The sequence below is a fragment of the Corvus hawaiiensis genome, chromosome 7 (assembly GCF_020740725.1).
Source record: "Corvus hawaiiensis isolate bCorHaw1 chromosome 7, bCorHaw1.pri.cur, whole genome shotgun sequence".
Classification (NCBI taxonomy): Eukaryota; Metazoa; Chordata; class Aves; order Passeriformes; family Corvidae; genus Corvus; species Corvus hawaiiensis.
Window position 1 is genome coordinate 35,724,735 of NC_063219.1, and position 23,791 is coordinate 35,748,525.

At 36.3% G+C, this 23,791-nt stretch overlaps 1 protein-coding gene across 1 annotated transcript in view; it reads right to left on the reverse strand.

Annotated features, from left to right (window-relative positions):
* The window catches only part of LRP1B (LDL receptor related protein 1B), a 640,387-nt gene that overhangs the window by 92,696 nt on the left and 523,900 nt on the right, over positions 1 to 23,791 (reverse strand). Inside the window, exons 49-59 of the mRNA XM_048309308.1 lie at positions 22,730 to 22,852; positions 20,904 to 21,023; positions 18,973 to 19,101; positions 17,994 to 18,116; positions 15,297 to 15,437; positions 13,986 to 14,173; positions 12,364 to 12,547; positions 10,430 to 10,515; positions 6,791 to 6,913; positions 2,927 to 3,108; positions 956 to 1,155 (exon numbers count right to left, since the gene is read on the reverse strand). Of these exons, the coding sequence (XP_048165265.1) occupies positions 956 to 1,155; positions 2,927 to 3,108; positions 6,791 to 6,913; positions 10,430 to 10,515; positions 12,364 to 12,547; positions 13,986 to 14,173; positions 15,297 to 15,437; positions 17,994 to 18,116; positions 18,973 to 19,101; positions 20,904 to 21,023; positions 22,730 to 22,852 (1,599 nt within the window). The remainder of the gene's footprint in view (positions 1 to 955; positions 1,156 to 2,926; positions 3,109 to 6,790; positions 6,914 to 10,429; positions 10,516 to 12,363; positions 12,548 to 13,985; positions 14,174 to 15,296; positions 15,438 to 17,993; positions 18,117 to 18,972; positions 19,102 to 20,903; positions 21,024 to 22,729; positions 22,853 to 23,791) is intronic.

Sequence of the window (23,791 nt, forward strand, 5' to 3'; positions counted from 1 at the left end):
TTTGCTTTTCCTTTGGTTTTTTTTTTTTCCTTTTTTATTTCATGGCGAAGCTTTGATCCAAAAATAGTTATTTCATGAACTGTGGTTTGGAGAAAACGTGGAGGCACCCAGTATGACATAAAAGCCAAAAAAAGCCCAAATCCATGAAGTTTTACCAGCATAGCAGCAGTGCTGAGGTTTGGGTAAAGCTTGTGGAAGGAGCTCAGGTAACAATTTCACTTCAAGTAAAACCTCAGCCAAAAATTCAGTAGACTGATACTATTTCATATGTTTGAATTAAAATGAAAGAACTTTAATTATACAATTTGGAATATGAGAACCAGTCATCATAGCATAGAAATTTTTTTTTTAATACTTTATAGAGAAATGGCACAAGCTTTTTAATTATCTGTCAGGTAAGAAGCAAAACACAAGGATAAAGATTAGTTCATTACATAAAGATTTCAAAAGTTATTATTTCACCCATCTACCAGGAAAGCCCCAAATTACAATTGCAATACTGGTCTCATGCTGAGCAGACTAATGGGCATTTCCAGGCTTTCTGAGGTGGGAGAAAAGGCTGATTTTAGCCCTATTCTGACACATGGCACACAGGATATATCCCTTCTACTTTTAACACCAAGTTTCACTCACTTTGTAACTTAATAAGGAACATGCCTATACATTCCAGAGTATAAAATTGACAGGGCTGCCTCAGATTGCTGAGTCTGTTCCTAGAGTTTCTTTTTCCATTTGACATTTTTCCCACGAACATGTAGTACTGCACATTTAAAACGTATTCATATCCATAACAGAGAAGAAAAACGAAAAGCAGATTTTAAAAGGAAAAATTCATCTTGAAAAAGGTTGCAAAATTTTTTTTTAAAGGACAGTTTTTACATAATTATACACAGAAAGCACCCTTGATATAAAAATTATCAAAAGGAAAAAGAAAACAACTGAAGCATTGACCGACCTTTATGTCTGTGAGATCCATCCATGTCAGAAAACTCAATATGATTTTCATCAGCCCAGTACAGCCTGTGGTTGACATAGTCTATGGTAAGAGCCATAGGTCTGGAGATCTGTGTTTCTATAACCACAGTTTGCCTGGATCCATCCATCCCGACACGGCCAATGTGAGGGTACTCACAGCAATCAATCCAGTACAAGTATCTGTGGAACAAAACACAGCAGCTGAGTAATATCAGTAATTAACCAGAGAGGTTGTGGCTGCCACAGCTCTGGAAGTGTCCAAAGCCAGGCTGGATGGGCTTGGAGCAACCTCAGTCTAGAGAATGGCATCCCTGCCCACCAAGAGGGTTTGGATGATCTCTAAGTCTCTTCTAAACCAAACCATTCTATGACTCAATGGTTAATTTATTTAGTGGATCTCAAGAATAGGTCAGTAATTACTCTTTAGTATTTCCACTTTCCAGATAAATTTTTGCATTTTTCTAGACCTGTCCATAAATTAAGTCTGCTGAATGTAAAAGGTTTGGAGTCCTCATGCTAGGTGTGATTTTATTAAATTAATTATGGACTAGTAAAAAGTGCATTTAAATGGCTTAGTCTTGATACCTTAGAATTTGAAGCACCACCCAAACTAGGGTTTGTGAATCTCACATCCTGCATAAATGGCATCACTACTAAATTGATCAGAAATATGGTATTACATCTACTTTTTTTTACACATATTACAAAACCTTTTTTGCTGTTAACAGCCACATAATGCAAACTGAATTGCTTCAAGAAGTACCAGTTCCAAAATATTAAAACAGTTTCTCACACAGAGGGTTTAAAAAAGGGCCGAAGCATTGAGAAAGACTGTCGGAAAGCTGAGCAGCAATTTTCCCCTCAGTAAGCTATTTAACCACAATGCAGAGCATGTTTGCCATAAAGAAAGAAAAAAGTCCCATTATTCAGTACAAGGATGCATGTGGCTGCTGTTGTATGCCATTACTCAGAACCTCAGGACAGATCTTTCCAGCTGGGAAACTGATTCTGCTCTACAGGCTTTGGACAGGCTCTCCAAAATCCAGATGCAGCTCATATTCCTAATAACCACCTGGAAGTGAATTTGTGTGCAGAAGGAAATGGTAGCCCTAAGAACAGCTACAGGTATCCTAGAAGACACAGGTGCAATATGCTGGCACCAAGCCTGCTCCACATAAGCAGCAGAGAAAGGGAATTTTCTCCACTCTCTCCAACAGAAAATGTTTGCTTTGGAAACAAACTTCATGGAATCAGCAGGATATTTCATTAAGCATTTCTCATTTGTGAGAAAAATACTAAGATACAAGTAACACCATTTCAAATTGTAACTCTGAATTTGAGTTTTTATTTCCAGGAACTTTATATACTAAAATAAATTTAAAAATACATATGTTTATTAAAAAAAAAGTAAATAAAACCCCCTCAATCTTGGAAAGCTCTCTATACACACTGAGAAGAAACCCAGTAAATTTATTATGCCTATTTATATGTCTGAGCCTTCCTGAAGGACTGAGAGTCTCTCTACTAACTTTGTAGAGTGATTTCTGCATACACAGGCATGTGCAGGCAACCACACAGAGATCCCAGGTATTCCTGTGTTGAAGACATTAAACAAACGTCTGCACGCTTCCTCCCAAATTTTACAAGGAATAAAGGGTACTGTTACAAGAAAATTAAATTCCAGTTCTAAGAACTGGTAGAAAACGGCTTTTACCTTAAAAATAGTAAACTAGACAGGTTACATTTCTATATCAGGAAGAAAACTGCTTTTCTTTATTTAGGTAGAGTCCAGACTAACTCAGTGATTTTCTCCTATCACTGAATATTAGATTAAAACAAACAAACAAACAAACCAACCTAAGCAGTATTTCTTATCTATTCTCTAAATAAAATATATCTTAATATCAAATTAGGATTAAATAGGATTTACTGAAAATTGGCTGCTTCGTACCCTGCTTGAGGATCTAAGGACAGATCTCTGGGGAACTTCACTCTCTTGCTCACAAGGACAGTTGGGTACAAGCCATTGAGTTTAGACACCTCAATAATTCTCTTTTCAGTATCAGACCAATAGAGATTCTTCCCAATCCAATCGACAGCCAGGGCATTGGGAACAGCTGTACTGTGGATCACCTAAAAAAGCAAAAATTACATTAATTATTCATCTAAATAACTGGGAAAATGAACAATTGAAGAGTTACCAGGATATTTAGAGACTGGACATTTGATATTATGACATACAACACATGGAAAATGGGTATTATTCACTGCTAAACACTGAGGCCTCTCAGGTAATGACACTTCTGAAGTAGCTATGACAATGTGACACTTTTCTCCTAGTAAGGGAGAACAGAGAATACCATGATATTGTAAATAGGAAATCCCAACTTCTCTGCATTATACACAAACTTTTAAGAACTTCTGATCTTTGATTTCTCATCTTAAGTTTCTAGTTTTGTCTTAATACGAGAAGAAGAAAAAAAAAAAATTCAAACCAAACCAACCTTTTTCTCCTTCATATTCTATTTTTCGTTCCACAGACCAAAGTGGAGATGAGGCTTCTCTCCCCACAGCGTGCCCTTGAACACATCTGCTTCTCAGCTCCCCATTTCTCTCACCAGTCTCCATCAGCATATCCTTCATTTTAATGTCACAGTTGTGCCATATGTCATCATGACAGGCCATAAAAGCACTCAGCGAGTTACTGGTTGGAAAGTAAATACTGTGCTCTTATTTGCAACATTCATGTGGCAGACGAATGAGGAACTTCCCAAGAATTAGTTAAATTTCAAAAGGACTACATTGTTAAGAGACAGAAGCAATTTAGTCGCCTACTGGAAAGCCTACAGACTACTGACAGGGATGTGTTATCCTCAGAGCTTTTGATGACTTGGATAATTCTGGAACTTGAACAAATTCCTCTAGATATATGTGATTACAAATCTCATCATGACTGTATGACTCAGTCTGGCTTGTCTGGGAGTACTTCATGTCAAGTGTTCAGTAATATTTGAATATTCATTTGAGTCCAATTTCTTCTAGGCTTGAAAATTCTGTTCCTGAGAAGGTCTATCCTGACCTATTCTATTCCTGATTAAGTCCTGCTTAGATCTGGGCAACTAGAACTTCAGAAAAGCCCCCACAAATCAGGAAGCAATATTTGAAAATTTATGAGATTTCTTAAGCACTAAAAATGGGTTTATTACTGTGGTGTACATTCTAATTTACTGTCATCTTCATCACTAACAGCATGTGCACCAGAGAGCATAAACTTCATTTGTAAACCCGTATTATGTATAACTGAATGTGCTAGTCTTAAATTTATTTACCATTTGAAGACACGGAAAAGCCTTCAAGATAAGAAGGGATATGGTGAGATGCTTTAAATCAGTTTTATAGTTATGAATATGTAAAAGCACCTTCTCAGGTTGTTATGTAATTTATCACCTTATAAAATCTTTTTCAAAAGTTAAATTCCAGGACACACTGATTTTTTCATGGGAATAAGATATTTTATTTTCTAACACCTTCACACCACCAGCTTCACCAGTTTATAAATGTGTAATTGCAGCAACTGCTGCACTGTAACATGGGACATTTCATGCAGAAATGGATAACTCCGAAAATTTAGAGTGGTTTAGCTATCTAAACACTACACTAGAGCATGAACCAAAGTAATTAATCTCTCTTTCTGATGACTTTTCCTTTGGAGAGTCATTTCAACATATCCCAGTCACTGAGATCACCAGTGTGGCATTTAACGTGCACAGCTCAGCTTTCTACTGCATTTTCCACTAATATTTGAATCTAAACTCTCCATGAAACACTGTGCTAATGCCTGAACACATCTAGGTGAAAAACCTATCACTGCAATTCTGTAAATATCTCTGGCACGAAGAGATACAGAAGAAAAATGAAATGCATCCCAGGGCAGGAAAGCCAGAGCTGGTGTGCTGAAGAAATGCCATCTCCTACAAGGGGAATCCGAGGCAATACATCAAATAGCATCCCTTACACTGATAGTAGATCTATTCATAGCAAAGAGTAACACAACAAGTGCAAAGATATTAAAATGAGAGATCCACACTTCAGGGGAAAAACCATAAAAACCTCTCTCTTATGACAAAAACCTCCCCATTAAAATACGTAAAAAGGTTTGCTAGATAACAAATAATAACATCAGCGTTTAAATAACTAAATAAATAGTTAAAATAATTTCATTTGAAATAATTTAATTTTTAATAATGTCAGCTATTTAATATGTCCTATGGCAGCCTAATAAAAAGAGATATAAAAATTTGGCACTGGATAAAAGGATACTGACAGACTATTAGACAGCTACAATATATAATTCTTGCCAATTTTTTTCACGTGTTTTTAGCTTTCAGAGGCCAAATACGGGCCAAGTTTTTCCGAGAAAAAACAGGCTTTTGCATGAAAGTTAAATGAACTTATTTTCATAATTTTTGTTTTGAATATGGCATCCTATTTGAGAAAAATTTTCATCAACATGACACTTGTGCAAATTGCAAATTATTAATGATGGAAAACCAAAATACCCTCCATGTCCTCATCCTAATTTTCTCCTACTATTTGTTCAACTTTTGGAAACCTTTTCTTAAAAAAAAAAGAAATTATTAATGAATAAGTAGAAAGCAATTTTTTTTATATTCTTCTACATGATTATTAGAATTTTTTTGATTGGGAAAAATTCTTTGTTCGTTTTGAAATAGTTAAGATTAGAAATAAAGAGTCTGAGTAATCCTCAGCCCTTATATAATACTGATTCATCCAGAAGGGACAGAAGCTGAGGAGGATGCTTTGGAAACTGTTTGAAGACAATAAATATGATTCAAGGATTCAATGGATTTCAAACCCCACACTTGCCTGTCTTCTATTTTCTTCTCTTCACAGGGAAAACTTTTGAGTGCATGCTGGGTTTTAGTTTCACCCTGATGCAATCAGAGTGCCATAATTGCTTGTCCACTTGTTTTTTTTTTCTTTTTAAGAACAGTTATTTTGGTGTGAAGGATGCAAACGAGGCGCACTGAAGCCAGTGAGTTTCAAACCCTAACTCATAGAAAACAAAGCTGTCGTGCTCTGAGGATGTGTCAGTCCATGCACGAAGCTGTGAATGAAAACCACAATTCTTTTCTCTCTGCATATTTATCGGTGTGAGGGAACAAAATTCACAGGATATGTTATTGCTCATTTAACTCCATGTTTCAGAAGGTCAGACATAATAGAATAAACAAAGAATTCCTTACTGCTTATCACCAGTTCTGGGAAAATGTTCACGTAAGTCAACAAATGTTCTTAATAGTGGATTTGTGAACTTAATCCACTATGGAGGCATAACAGACAGGCTGTGCAGAAATGAGAGTGCACTTTTACCCTTCACAGCAAAGACACTGAGTTATTTTAATTATCAATGTAGTGGAGGTGAAACAAAAACAAACTGAAGATCACAAGAAATTTTATAAGAAGTAGTAATACACCAGTGTATTTACACAGCTTACACCTAATGATAGCTCTTTTTTTTTTTCTTTGGCATCCTGGAAACCACATGGAATTGCCAATTCACTAAACTGTCAGATAAGTCATGAGGAATTTAGCTCCTAAATACAGTTCTCCTAGTCCCTATCTTTACTTCAAATAAGGTATAAATGCAATTAAATTTTACTACGACTTGCTAGCTCATGCTGTATTTGTATTCATACACCAAAGCTTCACAATTTGGGTTAAAAGTAAGAAGGAGTATTTCCCAAAACACTCAAAAAATTTAATGCTAGTAGTGTCATTAATCCCCGATTACCTTGATGTCACTTCCATTTAAGGACATTCTGTTTATGCGACTGCCATTTGGTCTGCTGGAATCGATCCAGTAAATGAACTCTTCTCTGTAGTCAAAGTCTATTGCAATCACATTGTTCAGCCCCTAAAAACAGAAAAAAAAAGTCCATTTATTCAAATGTTTGAATACAAACTGCTGGATAGCATTCAGAAAGCAAAACACAGTTAATATTCTTAATGCTTTATTTTACTGTTTGTATATTTCTGAAGCACTTCCCTCTCTTTTCCATACACTACTTTTAAACAGATTAAGATAAAGACTGTAACAGAAATAAATATGGTGATAAATTGTCTCACTTCAAAAATGCAGATGATGTATGAAACTAAATGAAGCTCCTGTGTTTTTCCACACTCTTATTTAAATGAAATTAAGCAGTAAATACTTCCAACTTTTGCTCAGTTTCACTGCTGTTGCTACCTTTGGCATTTCTTTGGCAAACTAGATGGGATAACCAGAAATGGTATAATCTTTATGACATTTAAATAATGAAAGAATTTCCTTAGCAATATAAATTAATCAGGAATTCAAAATAGTGGTGTGCAAAAAGACATTAATGCTAATTCCTGAATGAGGACGTTTTGACTTTTTAGATGCTATATTATAGGTATGGTATATATAAACTTATATATAAATATATGTGTGTGTGAATACACACAGACACAGAGGTGGTGGATACAAAAAGTGTGAAAGCTGGAGATCCAGCAGGCACCTGGGAGTCTCCTATGGCTCCAATTACAAAGCCAATACATTTTAAGAATGAGTGGTGATTATATCTGAGCTACTCCAACAGGTTGGGAGGAGCAATCCTACAAAAGTGGCTTTTCATCCCAAATTGCAGATAAGGAAGAAGGGGATTGCATTCAGCTGATGACTCTTATTTCCTTATCTGCCCCATAACCTGCTGAACGTTCTGATATGTAGTGAAATCACAATTATTCTTAATATGCCAGGTTGTTGTTATCAGTGAAATATGGAGCAGCAGTGGTAAAAGGAACGGATGCGGTTTGTACCCTCTTTAAAAAGGCAAGGTCAGTTCATCAATTCCCTTATCAGCCCAATGACATCCTGCTCTCAGGCAGAGCAGCAGCCTCCCTCGTTAGTGTAATTCATTGCTGTGAAGGGGTGTGCTGGACCAGCCAGCTCTAAAGTAAACAACTAAGGACAACAATATTTAATTGTACAGAAACTGATACACGGCTTATCGCCATCTACTACTGTGGAATTACTGTAACTACTGGAAATCTACCTTTTGATCAAAATGTAGAAGAAAAGAGTAGTTAGGCTGCACAAATCATCATTAAAGGAAGCCTGAAACAATTCAGTGTAGGAGGACCACTCTCATTTTTCAAAAATATCATATCCATGCACACATTTTTCACAAAGCCAACTGCAGCTCTGTCAGTCATAGCTGGGCTCCAAGACACTTTTCCTGTCTCTTCTTCTATTCTTAGTATAATTGCATCTACAAAGAACCCCCCACCCCAAATTCTTAACCAAGGAGACAACAGGTCAATGAATACAAAATACTATTTAATACAATTTTATTACATTCTATAAACCAAAGTCAGCAATTTGTAAAAAAAAACATTGGCTTTATCTCTATATGTTCCACAACACTGCAAAAGTTTCCTAAGGATCAAGATCAATACAGACAATTGACTGCCTGCACATCTTTGGTTTCAAGTGTTTTATTTTGGGTCAGTTTAATTTCAATTTTTATCAGAACATCGACTGCAGGTAAAATATTTCTGTACATCTGTAACAGAGTTCTCTGTCCAGACATCATTTCCTCTTTATTGTATACACATCTTACTTAAGCCCTTCTAGCATAATTCTTTGTCATTTCACACGTAACCTGCTTTTTAGAAGGAATAGGGAAGATTTCAAATGGCATCAGCTACTTTAGTCTCTCATCTTAAACCTGTGGGTTTGTTTCTGTTACACACAGCACACAATATATCCTTGGTTGTGATTCATGTTCCCTTGGTGCCCCAGTTAAAAACATGGAGATAAAAACCACAAATAATGAGAAGGAAGATTATCTACTCTGCCTATTGAAAGCCTAAGGATTTTGATGACTAGGAGTGAAGGAAATGGAAAGCAAAGAAGATACATGAGACACAATTCAAACAGTTGTACTGTTTATGTGTACTTGGAAAAAAAAAAAGAAAAAGAAAATAGAGGAAAAAGCTGGCACATAACTCAGAGAAGACTGAACGAGCTCCTACTTTCAGCTCCTTTATTCTGAGTTTATATGAACAACTGTTAGAGAATGGTAATCACAGATCAAATACACAGAGAGAAGGGTGGGTTTGCTCCTCTGCCAGAGCCACTCTGGTGTTTGCCATCATCTCGTAGATGTGCAGGAAAGAGCCAAATCCATCATAACACTGCAAGGACACAAGGATGTCCTTATGAGGGACAAAACCCCCCTGTTCTGCAGGTAAAGCTCCCCCTTTGGCTTTCAAATCAAATGCTGCCTTTGTAGGAGCAAAGACCAGTAGGGTCAATAGCAGAGGTATTTGTCAGCCCAGTGAATTAATGCAGTATGGAAAACACAGATTTTGTTCAATGGCTGGAGCTGCTCAGTCTCTAACACACCAAAGAGGAGCCCACTGAATTCAGGACTGAGGAAGCTCTGACCATCTGTCAGCACCAACCATGAAGAAAATTTCCTGTTGCTCCCCTCTTTTCACAGGCTTCTATGAACAGGTACACCAGCAAAAGAGGAGAGAGGCAGGGAGATGCAAATGAGAGGGAGTCAGAAGGATTTCAGGAGAACAGACAGACTTTCAAAATGCTTGCTAAGCTTAAATAAAGTCAATGTTTCATTCAAGATGGTGAATTTTGTAATTACTGAGCACCTCTCTTGTGACATTAAGGTGCGCAGCCTAGCGACACAAGAAGTTACAAAAAGCTTAATGATATTGATGGGCAGTAAATAATTTCCTAGTCTTACTACAATTGATCCATTTAGTATTCAAGGAAATCGATATTTTTATTAAAACGTATTTTGGAAATCTAATCTGAGGTAAGTAACTACACTTAGGTGAAGCATAGGAGAGCAGACTGCTAAAAATGGCAGCTCTGTATTTACTGGGTGACTTTCTATTTTTGCAGTTTTTCACTTTTTTTTTCTCTGTTATAATAATTTAGAGTAATTACTTTAGAAATTAGATTCACACAAAGCTAAAAGTTCACGTTTGTAATACCATAAATATTGGGATTGTCTGTCTGAAAATAGGTTTAGATTATGACAGTAAGTAGCCCGAATAATACATGGCCAAATAGGTGGGGTTTTTTGTTTGTTTTTTAACTGAAACAGACAAATTGCACAAAACATATTGTGATGGAAGAGGATCACAAATAACATAATTTTTTAGTACATCAGAATGACTGACGAAACAACTGCCTGAGCTTTAATCACGTCAAATCCAGACAAAATAGTCAATTTAAAGTATTGTAAGAACTCTGAAGGTACTGCAGTTGTTCTGTGGTGCACACAACGCCAATTGTAGGATGATGTTTCTGTCAGTAGCAAACTTTAGAAAAAAATAAAGAGTATTGAGTTAAACTTAGAGCATGGTACTATGGTTATACCTGTTTCAACAAAGTGTAGTTGGATCCATCAGTGCTAATTTTTCTTATTTCATGATGATCAGCCAGAATTAAGAAAGGTTCCTCATCTAAACCCCGGGAGAAAGAATATATTAGACTAGCTTTTACGTTAATTTATGGAAAATCAGGAATACAATGCTGAAATACAGATGGTTTGAAAAATAAATGTTACATGCTCTGATCAATGTTATGGATGAAAGAAATATTTAAAACATTCAAATGCTCCAAGAAAGATCAATGATGCAGTATAAAAATGAACAAAGCAATCAATTAGTATATCTTTCAATGCAATTTAATTCTTTTGTCTTTGTAATATGGGAACCACACTGTATTTTCTCCTAATTTAATGTCAGAGATTAAAGGGGAAATATATTTCATTCCATATGTTTTACTTTCAATATTTCCTTTCAAATAGCACTATTAATTGTTATGACTGCAAACCACGCATGTTTTGACCACTCCTTTTTGAGATTTCAATATTCTGAACATGAGAGTGATAAAGAAACAGCCATTTATAAAAACCTTGGTTGTCTAATTCAGAACTGAAGCCAGATTTGATTTTTTTTAAGCCTGGTCTTCTAGTTTATAAAAAAATATTTACTTTCAGAAACTCATTCATGACATCACTGACACATCTCTGAGAGTGACATACATAATAGTAGGTTTTTTTTTTTAAAGCTATCTTTATTTTAGCTCTGTTAGGAGTGACTCAACTAAAACAAAAAAAAGAAACTACCAGTGATAATTAAAAATGTATTAAAGGCTTTGTATCTACTGCTCACACACTCTAGAATGTAATGTGTTGTCCAGCCTACTCTGCTCCTGTACTGAACACGTTTGCGTTTTTTGTTCAGCTCTTAAGACATTCTCCAGCTCAAAAATTACTTGAGGCCTGTGGGGAATGGCTGCAATGCTCTGCTTTCTTGTAAAAGCCTTTAAAGCAAATTATGCAGAAAAATCAGCATTAGGCCAAACGTCCCCATGTTGGCCCCTCCTGGCAGCAGAACCACTCCTGTCACAGCACCACAGCTTTGCCACGGTCTCTTTTGAAGTTTGATTTATTGCACCTCCAACAAACAGCTCTGATGTGCTCCAGCTCCCCTCCTCCTCTGAGTGAGCCATGGCTTCTAAAAGTGCAGGTGGCTTGGGAAGTGGAGGGCAGGAATGAAGCAAAACCAGCTGCTGGATTCCTGCCCTCACCTGCGTCTCATCGGATTATTTAGGGAAGCACCCGAGGCTAGAATATGAGGCAGACAGAGGTTCCAGCCTTCTTGTCATTTGGAAAGAAAACAGAAAGCTTGCCTGGGCTGTGGAGGAAACTCAGCAGAACACAGCAACAGGGTTTCTGTTCCTTTCACTGATTGAGCCAATCCCACCCACTGAAGCACATGAAAACAACATCAGAGGCGTGAGGAAATAGCCAATGCTCTCACATATCTTGTGTAACACATATAAAACAGGAGGATTTAATATGCCATAGGAATAACAGAGTTTGCATTGTCTCTTATTTTTTCCTGTTCCTCCTTTTCAGATGAGGAAGCTTGATGTACATTCTAATGTTCTAAAGATGATGAAAGCTCATCATAACCATCCTATTATCATGTGACTCAGAAGCAAAACTAAGTGATGTATTCTAACTTTCCAAATAATTTTTCTAATAAACTTACTAATTCAAACTTTCAAAACCCACTGTATCTATTTACTACAAATGAGCTGAGGACAATACATACTAAAAATATAACTTATTATTACGTTCACACACAATCACATTCCTATTTTATATTGAAGAAATAGCAGATTCAAAGTAACTCTGCTTTTATCTTGCATAGAAAGGTAGCACAGACCTTGGGGCTAAGGTTTTTTTCATAAATTATTTGGATACAGCTGTGGATTATAAAAACATTAAACAGTAATACCTGAAAGGGATTTGCAGCCATTTGGGTTATCAGGCTGTGTTTCATACCCTTCTGCACACAAGCATTTGTAGGTTCCGTAGGTATTGATGCATTGCTGGCTACAGGGAAATCCAGATGAACATTCATCAATATCTACACACGTTTTGCCATCATCCTTCAGGAGGAATCCAGGCCAGCATTTGCACTGGGAAAGAAAACCAAATACATTAATTTTTAATTCTGTTTATCATCTGTGTGTACCTTCTTCTGAATATGTTAGCATCATAAACTTTTTATGTATCTCATTTTTTCAAGTAACATCTTAATTACTTTGCTGCTTGTATGTTTTACAGAAGGCATATCTACTTTTCTTTTCAAGTACTGCTCATGTAATCCTAAGCACCATTTCCTCCAAAAAAACCCAAAGAAAACCCTGTACAATGAGTAATTATTCTTTCTACTTTAGCTGAAGAAAAAGTAAAGCATACCTTTTCAAAAATACAGAAAAGATTTTTCCTTGAAAATAATGATGGATGGACGCTTTGGAGTTCTTAATTTTCAATTATACATGTGTTTTTTGGTAAAGATAGAAAGGTTTTAATTATTTTCCCTGGAACCATTGACATCACCTAGCAATCTGTGCAACACAGCAATGTGAATGAGAACTCTTGAGGCTAATTAGGAGCTGGAGGTGGACAATTCTTGTGGATCCCTTCTAACTCAGAATATTCTCTGTTTCTCTTTTACTTGGCTCTGATGAAGTTTATCACATGCAATGTGAAAGATGAAAAAAAAAAAACTGGGCAGAGGGGTTTTGAAATAGGGGCATAAACTTTATCTACAGAAGAATTTGTGCCATGCTCTCTCCTATATCCTCTACTTCTCTCTGCAGAGATCCAGGATGTGCTTTCTCCACCACTTCAACAAGGTTTTTGCTGAACCCAACAGCTCTTGAGTCTCTTTCTCAACCCTCACAGTTCCAGAGGGTTGAATACCTGCAGATCTAAGCCATGCTGCACAAAACTTATTTAGTTCTCAGTGGGCCAATGTTCAGCTGAAAAGATGAAACTTTGGGAGTGCAGTTAGGGTTACTTCAGAGTTAAAACCCTGAAAAAAAGGTCTTTCTTCTATTTTTAGCTACTATTTACAGGCTACTGCAGTCTGTTCCTCTCTACTTGTCAAGGCCAAAGAGCAGATTCAGGTGATTCAAAAAACATCCTCACATGCTGACCATGAACAGTTTTATTCTGCTGCTAAGGTGATATTAATTTGTTTAAATATTTCTGTAAGAGTCTTGGTAAAAATTGGGAGAAAACTGCTATTTCTGCTGTTCATTCCTATGTACTGTAAATTTTTTACTTTTTGATTTTCAGTGCTCTGCATACACCAGTATGATTTGTTGCATTTAAAGTGTTGCACGATCTCTTCCATAGGTTTAAAGTATGTACTGTATCAGTTTTTAAATGCAATTTGGAATGGTTTGCTTACAGGAAATAAAAATTTGAATGTTCTTATTATGGCATGTAAGCTACTTCACTACAAGGAGGTACCACACAGTGGGCCTTTATTATAATCATGCAGTAGTTAAACCCTTAAGAACTAAAAACTTGCATTATATTACACCATATTTTGCAATTATTCACCTTGTAGCCAACAGGAAGGTCCTGACAATCTTGGGAACAGCCACTGACTTTCTTACTGAGGCATTCATTAATGTGGCAGCTTTTCTCATCAGACCCATCACTGCAATCTTCTTTGTTATCACAAACTGCACTTTGAGGAATGCACTTGCCATTTTTGCACATAAAAAAAGAGCTGTTACATGACTGCTCTGGAAAACAAAGAAGAAAACAAAGCTTGGTGTCATCCATTAGTATTTGGAATTAGTTTTCTCATGTATCAGCTGCTGTGTGCACATGAAAGGAAACAATTATGTAACAATTGAATATTCTTTATTGGCAGCATTATAAAAGCTTTTCACTTTTCAGTGTCTTTAAAGGTTATTCCTCTCCTGGAAAAACATGTGAAGACATCAAGTCATAACTCTCTTCTATATATTTGGTTTTATATAATGGAGAACCCTCTACATCATCTCTGCACAAAATACAATTCTACAGTTTCCAAAAGTTAAAAAAACAGGGGTTGTGCCCCCTGTGGAGGCTGAGGTGTTTAGGAACACAACTGACTGAATTACAATGCATTCCTTGCCTAATGACCTGCACATATGGTTGTCCCTGTTTGGCAAAACTTGAATACATCGTTTCAGCTACATTCAGATCCTTCAAATAGCAATTAAAACATTTAAATAAATTTAATGTAGGTGTGCTGCCTCACCTCACAGCAGATGAGCGTTTTCCATCAAAATTGGCATAAAGAAGCTGGCTACAGAGTAATGAAATCCTAAGGTCTAGACAGAAGAACTGGTCTTTCAAAAAGCCACAAAATAGAACACAATATGCAGACCAGGACTAATTTCCCTCTCAAAATGCAGTCAGACCTCATCAAACTTATTAATGTAAGCAGAAAATACCAATAAAACCAACAGCATTTGGACAATAATTTAATAAAATTAAAGCAGTGTTTATTATTTATAGTGAGAGCATCTTTTGTATGATCTCCTTTTGTGTGATGAATATCTTGGACACAGTAAACATTTTTAAGAGCAAGCTAGAAACTTTGGAAATTACTATATTAATATCATCTTATTTTAATATCAATAGGACTTAGGCATTAAGGACGTGTCTGCTATTTTATTCCACAGGAACTGGTGGCTTGAACTTTGTGAACTGAGGTTTTGGATGCTCAGAACACTTTCTCCTTGCAAGACATGAGCAGTATCATGAAAGCACTAGAAATTTAAGCCATGAGGTTTTGCATTTGCTGACTTAAAACTCTAAACCATCGCTCTCAAAAAAGAAAGGTCACACGTGTTCTCCAAAAAATTACACACAAACCTGAACTTTTGCACTTGGTGTTGAGAGGTGCTTCATCAGAGTGGTCTGGGCAGTCAAAATCCCCATCACACTGCCACTGGGAATTCAACAGGCACCGTCCATCAGCACAGGTGAACTCTCCAGGACGACAGCGACGATACCCTACAAAAACAACAACCAATCACCTCATGTTTTCTCCCATAATTTCCACAGAAAATTCTGCATATTTGAGGCAATGCAAAGTATTTTTCACTCCATAAAGAGATGCAAATTGTTGTGCTTATACAATAGTGTCTACCAGCAAAGAGAGAAATCGAAATTCTCTTATGTAGCACCCTATAGTCATGATACAATTCACACAGATGTGAAACATTTATGCAGCTCTCAATCATAAATTCCTTTTCTTTTTGGTGCTATTCCATTTATTCCTGTTATTAGGAAATAGCTTAACAATACCCAGCAAATATTTTTGTGGTGTGCTTAAGGCTGCATGCCTTCCCTTTAAAACATGCAGAACACAAACCATTTTAACCACACTAAACACACATTTTCAAAGATGGCCACAAAATCAATACGTATAGAATGGATGCATTTTCAAAGTGAAAGTAGATTTCTAACAACAACAACAAAAATATATATATAATGAAGTAAATAAACCACAAACAGGCATTTGCTTCTTAGAACACAGTGGTTTAACTGAGAGTTGTAAACCGACAAAGCAGTAGAAAAACTTAGAAAAGTCATCACAAAGATAGTTTTTTCTGTTCAGTTTTAAGTAATTAGTTATTAGGATTTCATTAAAAAGACAGGCTTATACAATGGACTCAAAAATTGCATCAAAGAAATTTTCAAGGAATAGAATGATTGCGAACTTTAAAAAAAATAAAATAATTGTTTGCTTCAGTCACCTGTCCCATTTTTATTTCTGAATAGTACTCTACAAAAAAACCAGTAAGAAAATATACCTTCAATTATACAAATAGAAAAAGTAAAAACAGCTACACTAAAACAAAGCCTAGATTTTTAAATGTATTCCATTAATTCAGCTTTCAGGAACATATTTAAACCCAAATTCCATGTCAGGTAAGTAGACTGGTGGCTGAAGAGTACCTGGATTGTTTTGGCTCCCAGATGGCAGATGAAAAAAGGTTTAGGTCTACAGTCAACAGAGCTGTGATCAGGCTCTCTAGTTGGCAGTCAAATCAGAAACCACAAGTTTCAAATCCTGGGGAATGATGTGGTTCAATTTTAAATCCTGTCAGCACCTTGGAAAGTGTGTTTTGGAATTTGACTCCTACTCTTTACAAGCAGTTCCCTTTCCCATAAAAGAATGCAACCCTTTCCTAAAATGGCAGTGTAACAGTTTTGCCATACCAGTCCCACACTGAGGTGTATATTTGATTACCAGTTAACAGAAAATTGCATTGAAGCAGTGCAGCACAAACATCGCTGCAGAGTTCAGTTTCCCTGCAGAAATTAAATACAGCCAGTGCCTGAAGGCAGGTCCATACTAAATCAGATTAGGACTTTGTAAATCTCCTGCTCCTTTTGCTGTTCCCTCCTTCTGTCTCTTTCTGAAAGTCGGACAAAATAACACTATTGATTTGTCTGTATTTTAAGGGGTGTGTATAGTTTATAGTGTGTGTGTGTACGTAATGCTATAGAAAATAAATTAAATACACCAGCAAGAAATTGTAAGTGTAAAGAAAAAAAAGGCAAATTCCAAAGTTTATGACTGTTGAGTTCTAAATAGTTATTCAGGTACTGAATACTGGGCTGGAGCAGGAGGTGCACACAACTGCTCTCTGTGTCTGTGTGCTCAGCACCTTTTGGGACTAATTATACAATGGTGTTTGAAAACCCCTAAGATCTATGAATTTTGCAGCTGTGATTTGCCCACTCTGTTGCTGCTAATGATACTGTGTAATTCACTGATTTCCTCGTAATTATCTGTCATTAATAAATCAATAAGCATGCTTTTTCTCACAATCTTTGGGTGTCTGCTCACGTCATTAATGCACATACCCCCTCCAGGTCGTGTGCACAATAAAGACATCTATAATATACAGATATTTTCTAGCTATTTTCTGTTATGGCTCTCATTTCTGAAGCAAATTTAAGAGTAAACAACTAATATAGATTGTGACAGCACCAAACCAGGCATTATAATCACCAATTTCTCCTTTTGGAGGGAATATTTGCTCTATATTTTCCATAAATAGTATTCATATAGATTAGTGTTTCTGAGTATGGCCCTGTGCAGATATCCAGATAGTATAAGAAACCCTAAATTCATGTGAGTGGTGAAAATTAAACATTGACATATGTTTTTTAGTTGATATCATTTAACTTCAATGACAATCATGACAGATGTGTTTCATTATTTGGTAGGAAAAAACCGTATAGAGACAAAAAGACAAAAAACCATATAATAAAGATACACTTGTTAAACAAGAAATTCTAGGACATACTTTTAAAATTCTCTTTAATATTATTAGCAGTCAACTGTAAGACACTATGGGAAATAATTTGTCACTGCAGCCCCAGATCCAAGTTAATCCCAAACTGTATTAATTGATGCATAATTTAAAAGTGAGAATTAACTTAAAAAAATGAAGAGCTTTCTTTTTCAATAGTGCCTTCAAGTACTGAGCCCTGAAGAATGCCTTACAGTTAGCAGTGAAATTGTTCTATTTGCTCTATTTTTGTTATACTTGCCACATTCCAGAGATTCATCCGATCCATCTCCACAGTCATCATCGTGGTCACAAACAAACTGCTTGGGAATGCAGACTTTGTTATGGCACATGAAAGCGTTCTCATCACAAGTGTTATTGGGAGCTAAGGAAAATACAGCCCATAAAAAAAAAAAAAAAAAAAGAAAGAAAGAAATTGAGAACAACCAGATATACAGCTGATTTTCTTACACAAAGATGAAATGAGAAGTGCATTTGAGTGAATTCAATGGAAAGAACCATAACTTTTTAGTCAGATAAAAAGCATCACACAATTCAATACCAGAAAAACCTACACATCACAAAGAATGCTACAGAAGTAAAGATAGCTAAAATCTCCTGTAATCCAAGGCAGAAAAGCTTCAGAAGTTGATGCTGTCTATGACTAAACTGAGGTCTGGCTCTGAAGAAGAAAACATTTGCGAAGAAGAGATGTCCTTGTATTAGCCTGCTCCTGAACAAATGCTCTTCCAAGTCCATAAACACTCAAAATGTATAGAATATATTTATATACAACTTTTACACATTAATAAAACAATCCCCTCCAGTGAAACTATTACTGAACTCCTGACACTGTTAACAGAAATGTGTCTCAGGAGACTGGAAGTAATATTTTATAGGGTAAGAGATGCCAGGATCTGAACAATCAGCCAGAAAAGCATCTCCCTTCTTGATGCACAACCTCCCTGACCTGAGCAGCAGCATTTTCTTCAGGAAGAGCATTAAAACTGCATAGTCACTGATGTGCTAATTTTCATCAGTAAACACACTGAGTCACATTTTCTTCAGCTGGGCTGCCTCGCTGCGTGTGAGCAGAGCCTGGAGGTGTCAGGCTGATTAAAAAGCTGAAGGATCCTGCTCCATGTGCTCACACAAGGGCCAGCAATCTTCACCAGCAAAGTGGACACTACAGAGACAAAAGCAGCATGGAAATAACATTTTTTTTTGACATGCGAACCTACCACAGCCTGCTGTGGAGAGCTCGTCACTTCCATTGGGACAGTCCCGCTCCCCGTCACAGAGCCAGTGCTGGGGGACGCAGGCGTGGGAGCCCAGGCAGCTGAAGGTGTCTGCAGCACAGGTCACTGAGCCTGCAGAAACATGGCATGGGAGCCCTCAGCATGGAACCATCCCATATTCTCCACTGGAACATCCTCACCTATGCTTTTATGGTGACGGGTAATGATTAAAGGGGTTTATTCTAAATTATGACTTTGTCCTGCACATTATGATAAACTTACTGGCTAGGGTTGTTTTACAGTCAAATTTTGACCATTTGCTATTTCTTCCATTCTTTTCATTTATTCAGCCTCTTAAATTTCCCACACTTTATGAAAACCATCCAGCAGAATAATTTTTTGAGCCAGTTTTGGTCAGTAAATTTGACTGCACATTTGGACTGACTGAACAAGGGAACGGATCTTGCAAACCATGTAATCCCTGCATCACCAAACTCTATGGAAGCCAAAGGCACTCAAAAATTTTGTTAATCAGAGAAGAAAACAATGTGTACCAAGTAAAGCAGTAGTGTGAGTTAAAAATACCTGACAGTTCTGATCCAACTAACTCAACATACTGTTTACCTGACTAGTTTTTCCTTGGCTATTCTTTAGATAATGTTATATCCTAGGATTAAACTTACTCCATTTGGAAGCAAATTTTTGTGCAATCATCACTTAATGTATTCTCTTAGATAAGTTAAATATACTTCACGGTGTATTTTCTACAAGTTTTAATTAGAAATTAGTAAAATACTAAAACATTTTTAAAAATATTTTCTGTCCTACTTATGCAAAAGGGGCAACTTTTGCCTACTTATACTCATTTGCCCTTTTGTGAAATTTCTAGAATTGAACTTCATGTTGAATTTCTACTGCTTTTTAAGACTGAAAAATCTGAAGTCATTTTAATCTCTTTTCTCCTTGCAATTCAGATCCAACACCTGTTCCTAAGGAGAAGACTTAACTTTCCTTTCTTTATAACCAGTGCAGATTTTTCCCCTCTTTGAGAGAAGTTAGTGTCCTAAATAATTCACATTTTACCATATTAGAACAGTATAAGTTCCACCTCCATCCTTTTCATTTGATGGCATTTCTACATCTACATTTGATTAAGCAACTACTTTAACAAACCACATTTCTTCTCTGCCTACTTAACACTTTCAGTTATCAACAGTATTTTTACTGTGGTAACACACTGGAAATATGGAATAAATACTCTTTGTTGAATGGACTTTAAGAGGATGTTTGAAAAGGAACATATATTTAAGAGTTAAAAGCTGAAATTTTACAAAGAAACTTAAAATACAGAGAATGACGGAACCAATGTATAAAATCACTAAATTGTGACACCATGATTTGACATAATGTGATTTTCTTTTGAAGAGAATTCACTAACACATTTCCAGTCCATTGAGCCCTAGAATGAAAACAAAATTTTCAGTTTCTCATGCACCTTGAAGCGTTTGGGAATGTGAGAGAAATACCATACAATATATGCTTATGGTATAAAAAATTTTAGAGAGAATAGAAGGAAGAGCTAGGGAAAAAAAAACCAAACCCAAAATACAACAACTTCAGGGTCTTTGAGCACTCATCACTCAAATATAAAATTCAAACAGCAGTTTTACCTAAAGGATAGGAAATGGACAACAGGCTGGCTGTTCTTTCACCCAGGCTGGTTTGCCATTCATAACTCTACTGATAAAATTCACACAAATCATCCAGTTCCCATAAAAAGGAACCTATCTGCTGGTTGGAGGGGGCTGAGGGAGGAGATCCCTCACAGCCTTTGGAGATTCTGTCCTTGTTCCCTTCCCAGCCTCTCCTTAGACCACGTGGTGTCTCATTCTGCCTGATCTGCCACAACCCAGAGCTGAAAGGATCCTACTCACCACAAACAGCATCGCTCTCGTCTAAGCCATCTCCACAGTCGTCCTCACCATCACAGGTCCACTGCTTGGAGATGCACTTGTTTGCAGAGCAAGCAAATTGATTCCATGAACAGGACGAATCTGGGGACGACACCAGGCACTGCATTTCTTAGGTTCACAACAGCCCTGCGTTCCCTGCATTTTCAGCCATGGTTTAGGATTTTTTGCACTGCTCCTTTCTTCCCTCCCAGTTTCCATGTACTAAAACCCTCCAACACAGTAAAATCCTAATCTTGTTATTCAACATGTTATCAGTTTGTCTCAGAGTTTGCATTCACCAACCCATTTATAAAAATAAATAGTAAAACATTCCAAACACATTCCAATATTTCCAAGTATTTTTTTTAGTGGGAAGAGGAGAAACACTTTAAAAACTGAAGCCTGGTTTGCATATTTAACATAGATGCTACAGCTACAGTCAACTGCTCTATTTGGGTAGTAGTGCTGAGGGCACAGTCCAAATTTTCCAACCCAGCCTTCCTCCTGGTATTCCAGTATTTAACTCCATCTTTAAAAGCTTTCATGTTATTTTCTCTCACAAGAAAAATTGCTGTGTGTTTGCTTTATCCCATTTACACTTTTCTATACATTGAAAATAAGAGCTTCTGCATTTCACAATCAGACTGCACAACTGCTCTAAGTAAGTGCTATTCTTCTCTGAAACATTCAGGTCTTCCATGTTTCCCAGACTCCTTTCTTTAGGAATAAATTTTATTTTGTTGCAGCTGATGACAACAAATTTTAATATTAACATTAAAATAATTTTAGGTAATGAAATCTGAATTTAAAGACGAGCATTATAACAGGTGTCTCAAAATGTGGGAAAAGTAGAATTGACTTAAACCCCCTTCTCTTTTGCCCATAAAAATCAGCTAATTCAGTTTATAATATTGTACAGAAGTGAATAAAACCTGGAAATGTAAACACCTAGTTATGCTTGACAAACGTGGCCAACAGAAAAGATTCTGATTGTCACAGTGCAGAGCAGTTCCTAATCTGAAGTTATAAGATAAAAATATACAATGAAAACTGCAAAGCAAATATGGAAGCACGTTAATGGGAACTGGGTCACAAAGAGAGTGATATAAAATGTTCAGTCATGGTAGGAAGTAAAGCAAAAACACCACAAAAACTGAAAAATACCCGAATTTCAGGTGTTATTTAAATAGGGAATAGGAAAATTTGGCACTGCTTTTTGCTGTTCTGGTACAATTTCACTACAAAAATAATCAATTCAGGTAATCCATACAAACTGAAAGACCAGCTCCCAGCAGGAGTAAAGCCAACCTGCTTTGTGACTCAGGTAAAATTTAAGAATCTGAAAAGATCTGAGAGAGAACAGACCCTTAACCCAGTTCGCAGTTCATGCTGTATTTTATTTACATCACTTCCATCATTACTTTAAATAATTACATCTATATGGCCTCTGATGCAAAGGAATGCCTATTTTGGTGTTTGGGTATTTCCCGTTGGGGTCCAGATAGTGACTCAAATTCATGATACCTATAAAACTCTTCTAATGAGGAGCTGTGAAAATTAGTGAAATTGTTATATATTAAAGTAATAGAAAACTCCGTATATAAATATATCCTTAAGAGAGAAAAAAATAAAGGGCTTTCATTCTGGCATGAAATAGAACTTAAGGTATTGACAGCATGAAGTATCAGAACTGAATCTGAAAATACAGCATCAAAGAACTTTTTATATAATCTCTGAGATATAAATGCACACTTCTTTGCCAAAGTGCATTAGTGACTAAAGAAATACAAATAAGACAAAATGCTCACCACAGTGCAATTCATCTACTCCGTCCTCACAGTCTTTCTGCCCATCACAAAGCCAGGTGGTCAGAATACATCTTCCACTAGGACAACCAAAATAATTTTCTTCACATGTGGGTTTGTTTTGAACTGTGATAAAATAAAGAATGTAATGTAAAATGGTCTCTACTAGTATGATTAGGAGCCTAATACATTTTTGCTAAATTTCTGAATACTGATGGACAAAGTGTTTATGTTTAAAAATGGGAAAAAAAAAAGTAAATAATTTGTGTTCATTAAAAAAAAGTGATAGCTAATTAGTTTAGGGAGCTGAAATAGTTATTTTTTATATTTTTAGAGAAGAATCAGAGCACAGCTTCAAACTAAATTAAAAAGCCTATAGAGGAAAGTACTTCAGTTTACAGATTTTGAGGTCAGGCAGGTCAACATTGCTTGTTGGTTTACACCAGCTAAAGAAATTGCCCTTCTGATCTTTCTGCTGTCATTTACAAGATAATCTAATTGTGGCAGTATTTTTGTCACTGGGAGAAGCTACAAATCTCATGCATGCACTGACTAACAGGAGCTACACCAGTGATGCTGGAGCCAGAGGACCAGACCTGGTCAGAAATTAAGAACTTATCCTTTGTCTTTTTTATTTCGTAGAGTCAGAAAGTAATTTAAAATTTGATTTTTATGAATGCTTAGAAACCAGGTTTGAGGAGAGAAAATGTCACATATTGAGTTTCATGATGCAAGCACAAATATTAGTCTAATAACAGCTTATTTTCAAAATCTTAAGCAAGGTCCTGGGAAAACCCAGGAGTTCCAAGCACTGGAAACCACTGAAACTGCCATGGTTTTCACTGTTCCCTCAGTGTACTGTATTTTTTTTTCAGCCTCCTCTCTTTGAAAAGGAAAGTTAAAGTGAACATTTATTGCTTCTACAGCTGTATGAATGAAAAAAAAAAAATAAAGAATAAAGAAAGAAGTGGGACATCTGTGATGACTTGGTAGACATTAAGGATTCTCTAAGTACAGCTACCCTACATGAGTATTTTGCTGTAGTTTTCTGTAAGAACAATGACA